The following is a 4,197-nucleotide window of genomic DNA, read 5'->3' as shown; positions in this document are numbered from 1 at the left end:
TCTGCAACAAAGTGTTGAGCATAAAAGAAAAGGCCACTCTTAGATGGATGATGCTCGTTAATTGCATGACGAAGATATAATAAAAATATGATTATTATTCCAAACAACTGAATGATCTGCATATGTAGATATAAGCCTATGTATATATGTAATTCCACGAAGAACTAAATCAGTATGTCAAGTAAACACACTCTCACTCTTAGATGGATGATGCTCGTTAATTGCATGATGACGATATAATAAAAATATGATTATTATTCCAAACAACTGAATGATCTGCATATGTAGATATAAGCCTATGTATATATGTAATTCCATGAAGAACTAAATCAGTATGTCAAGTAAAACTGTTTCTGTAATTTTTCTAAAAACCTTGTATGTTAATTAGAGCATTGCATTATATAGATCCCTTATTTGTGGGAAGAATAATTGCATACAACAAAAGAAAATGCCCATCAAAAAATATATCTTCATCTACGTCAATAATGGGTAGAAACATGTACCCAATCCCCACAACTGGCTTGATGAAAGTTGACAATTCTATTCATGGTCTATCCCAAACTCAATAGGAGCATGTAATAAAATGGTTCTCTTAAAGAAAACATTTATCCAAACATTCATGGGAAAGATAGCTCAAGTGCGCATTGATAACTTGGACTTTCCATAAACATTTCCATAATAGCCTAAAATTTCATGAAAACCCTCCGATAAGGTCGGTTCCCCTCGCTTATCTCCGTAAGTAGGTCACTAGAAGGAAAAGTCCTAGTTCATAGGAATACTTTCTTCATAGTGGCAATCAAAAATTATTATTCCAAATATACTCTTGAACTCCCATAATGTAATATTCATCTCTTATGCGCCAATCTAATAAATATTGGTGGTAAAATTCTGGAACTCAATCACTCCTACAACTCATGAAGAAGGGATATTTCCCAAAGCTAAACTTTAAAAAATAAGCTTGTGAACTTCAAAGTATCCATATGCACCTATATGATATATCAATGCCAGAAGATATATCCACATGTAAAACTAAAAATCTACCTCTATAGACAGCTGAGAGGCCATTCTAGTAAACTCCTGTAAATGGCAATGATTCAATAATCGCAAATGCTCGACTTTCTCGGTAACAACTATAGTTAACTACAAAATACCACACATTTCATTTATTTAGTTGACTGTACTCCCACCTGAAAACTAAATGACAATTACCCGCTCTACAAGATCTTTGTAAATGGAAGGGTTGAGATCATGAAAATGTTACCATGATAAACTCTCATCATCTCCTTAAGTGTCTTCTAGAGGAAAAAGTCCTAGTTCATAGGAATACTTTCTTCATAGTGGCAATCAAAAATTATTATTCCAAACATACTCTTGAACTCCCATAATGTAATATTCATCTCTTATGCGCCAATCTAATAAATATTGGTGGTAAAATTCTGGAACTCAATCACTCCTACAACTCATGAAGAAGGGATATTTCCCAAAGCTAAACTTTAAAAAATAAGCTTGTGAACTTCAAAGTATCCATATGCACCTATATGATATATCAATGCCAGAAGATATATCCACATGTAAAACTAAAAATCTACCTCTATAGACAGCTGAGAGGCCATTCTAGTAAACTCCTGTAAATGGCAATGATTCAATAATCGCAAATGCTCGACTTTCTCGGTAACAACTATAGTTAACTACAAAATACCACACATTTCATTTATTTAGTTGGCTGTACTCCCACCTGAAAACTAAATGACAATTACCCGCTCTACAAGATCTTTGTAAATGGAAGGGAGAGATCATGAAAATGTTACCATTATGGCCTCTCATCATCTCCTTTAGTGTCATCAGTCAATCATCAATTTTAAGAATCTCCTAAGAGTCGTGCCAACTTATGATGCCCTAAATTAATTTCTTAGCAGGTTTGCAGCGCAAAAATCCCTCAAATCTTCTCAAGATAAACCCTTTCTGTAAAGGTTTGAAAATGAAAAGAAATGTTAAGAAAATGCAAAATATCAAAGTGCTTAAAAATGAGACCAAATAATAGTCTATAAGACATGTATCTACATGCAAAAGTCAAATTAAAGCTTGTGTCAATATACGAGAGTATTCTATAAGGTCTAAAAAAACAGATTCTCTGCATAAAATTCAAAAGAACTCACGAAGATTGGGTCAACTAGTTTGTAATAAACATGATCAATTTTATGCAGTTCTCATATTTGTGGGGTATATTTGTTGACCTATTATAATAAAAAAAAATAGAGATGAACGCCTGCATGTACCTATGCCTCACCTCTCCATATCAGCTTCCATACCTCATTTGTTCTTAACGTACACATGTTGCATAAAGAAGAGACATGATGGTCATTACTCCTTCCTGACCTAACCCCGTCATGCCTCCCTCACCATCGTCTCGCTTCCCTTTCCACTCCAACAAAAATAACTATGATCCTTGGTGACAAAAATGTATAAGAGCTGCACAGAAACTCATTGGAGAATGCATCAATGAGTATGACAGCATGCCAAAAACTGAGAAAGTGCATAGCTCACTAGACAAGGAATCAACAAGTCTGACTACCAACAAATATTTGAGGAAGCCATACAAAACCCACAAGTGAAAGGCATTGGCGAATCTAGTGGCATACGAAGCAAGGAAATCGGTCCAAAAACTCGCAAGAAGAAAGTATTAACAATGTTAGAATGTCTAAAGATAAAGAAGAGTTCATGAAAATTGCAATTTGAAGGCAAAAACAAGGGATAAACGAAATTTAACAGGTTCGAAAGTTGCCAATTTTTTATTTGGCAAGAGTATGTTAAATCTACATTAAAACTTGTTAAAGGCCCGCTACCCCAATATCCAACATCCAAGTCTTTGGATGTCTTCAAATTCCACCATCAACACATGGATACTCACTGTATGCTTCACTTGGAAGTTGTTAACTGTAATTAAATATACTTAAAACTTTAGAAAAACACCCCTTTTAGAAAGCTACGGAGTAGGGCACAATACTTGTTTCCCATGTTTTTTGAACAAGTAAAAATCAGGGCATCCAATTCATATATATTTATATATCTAACACATAAACACTTTCTTTTCCATTTTTACTGCCCAAATCATTCATATTACATCAAAAATACCCCTATTTCTCTCTCAATTTCTCACTACCTACTCTCCCTCACTCTCTCTAACTCTCTCCATCTATCCATGCATCTTTCTAGCTCTCACCCCACTCTCTCTCTCTCTCAATTTCTCACTACCTACTCTCCCTCACTCTCTCTAACTCTCTCCATCTATCCATGCATCTTTCAAGCCATAGGACTCCATCTAGGCTCTTAATCATGCAATCATAGTGTCGATGGATTCATCTTGATATGTTCAACACAAGTAGACTTCGTTTTTCTTTTTAATTTTTCATTGAATTAAGCATCAGTTCTATCATTTTGAATTACTTTAAGATATGTGCATTGTGTTAAAATTTTGAACTTTATTGATCCCAACAAAAATGTTATTTAGCTTACTGCGATAGTAAACATTATAATCTTTACCAAACCCATTTAACAAAAATTTATAACATTTAGTTATAAATTATGTGCAACATCAAACAACGATAATGCTCTTAAATACTTGCTTACTGTAATGGTTATATCACAAAAAGTACCCAAGCTTTGGTAAGTCATCAATCATGTTTCATGAAGCATACAGAAATTTCATTACAGAAAAGGAACATATAAGGGAAAGAAAAAATAAGTTAGTCATAACAGTAGCATATGTTACATTTTAATTTAATTTAATAAAAACAGCAGTAAGAACATCTAAGAAAGTAAGCAACAACCATAAGAATTTCTCAGACATGCAGCTCCTATAAAACAACTATACCCTTTTTCAAATAAGTATTTTATGAAGATTTCAAGCAAGCCATGGAAAACAAACCTTCAATGTAGCTTGCAATGCAGCACGAATTGCATCTCTTTCTGCTTGCCTCACAATGACTGATGTTCTAGTCGACTTCCTCACTGTCCTCTCACCCTCTAATTCATCTGTAGCATCTTGACTTTCAGCAAGTGCAGGCTTATTTGACCCAGGAAATATCTCAGTTTTAGAGCTTTTCTCTAGCTTTGAAAGAACCTTCCTCTTATTTTTCTTTTTGGCAACTTGCTTTCCGGGAAATATCAACCTTTTTTTAACTGGAAGCCTAGGGAAAG

General features: G+C 34.2%; 1 protein-coding gene across 1 annotated transcript in view; it reads right to left on the bottom strand.

Annotated features, from left to right (window-relative positions):
- LOC110028758 (SWR1 complex subunit 2) overlaps nucleotides 1-4,197 on the bottom strand; it is a 27,528-nt gene that overhangs the window by 13,066 nt on the left and 10,265 nt on the right. The window contains exon 5 of the mRNA XM_020730736.1: nucleotides 3,926-4,187. Within this exon, the coding sequence (XP_020586395.1) occupies nucleotides 3,926-4,187 (262 nt within the window). The remainder of the gene's footprint in view (nucleotides 1-3,925; nucleotides 4,188-4,197) is intronic.

The sequence above is a fragment of the Phalaenopsis equestris genome, unplaced genomic scaffold (assembly GCF_001263595.1).
Source record: "Phalaenopsis equestris unplaced genomic scaffold, ASM126359v1 Scaffold000524, whole genome shotgun sequence".
Classification (NCBI taxonomy): Eukaryota; Viridiplantae; Streptophyta; class Magnoliopsida; order Asparagales; family Orchidaceae; genus Phalaenopsis; species Phalaenopsis equestris.
This window is presented reverse-complemented; position numbering and strand designations above follow the sequence as displayed.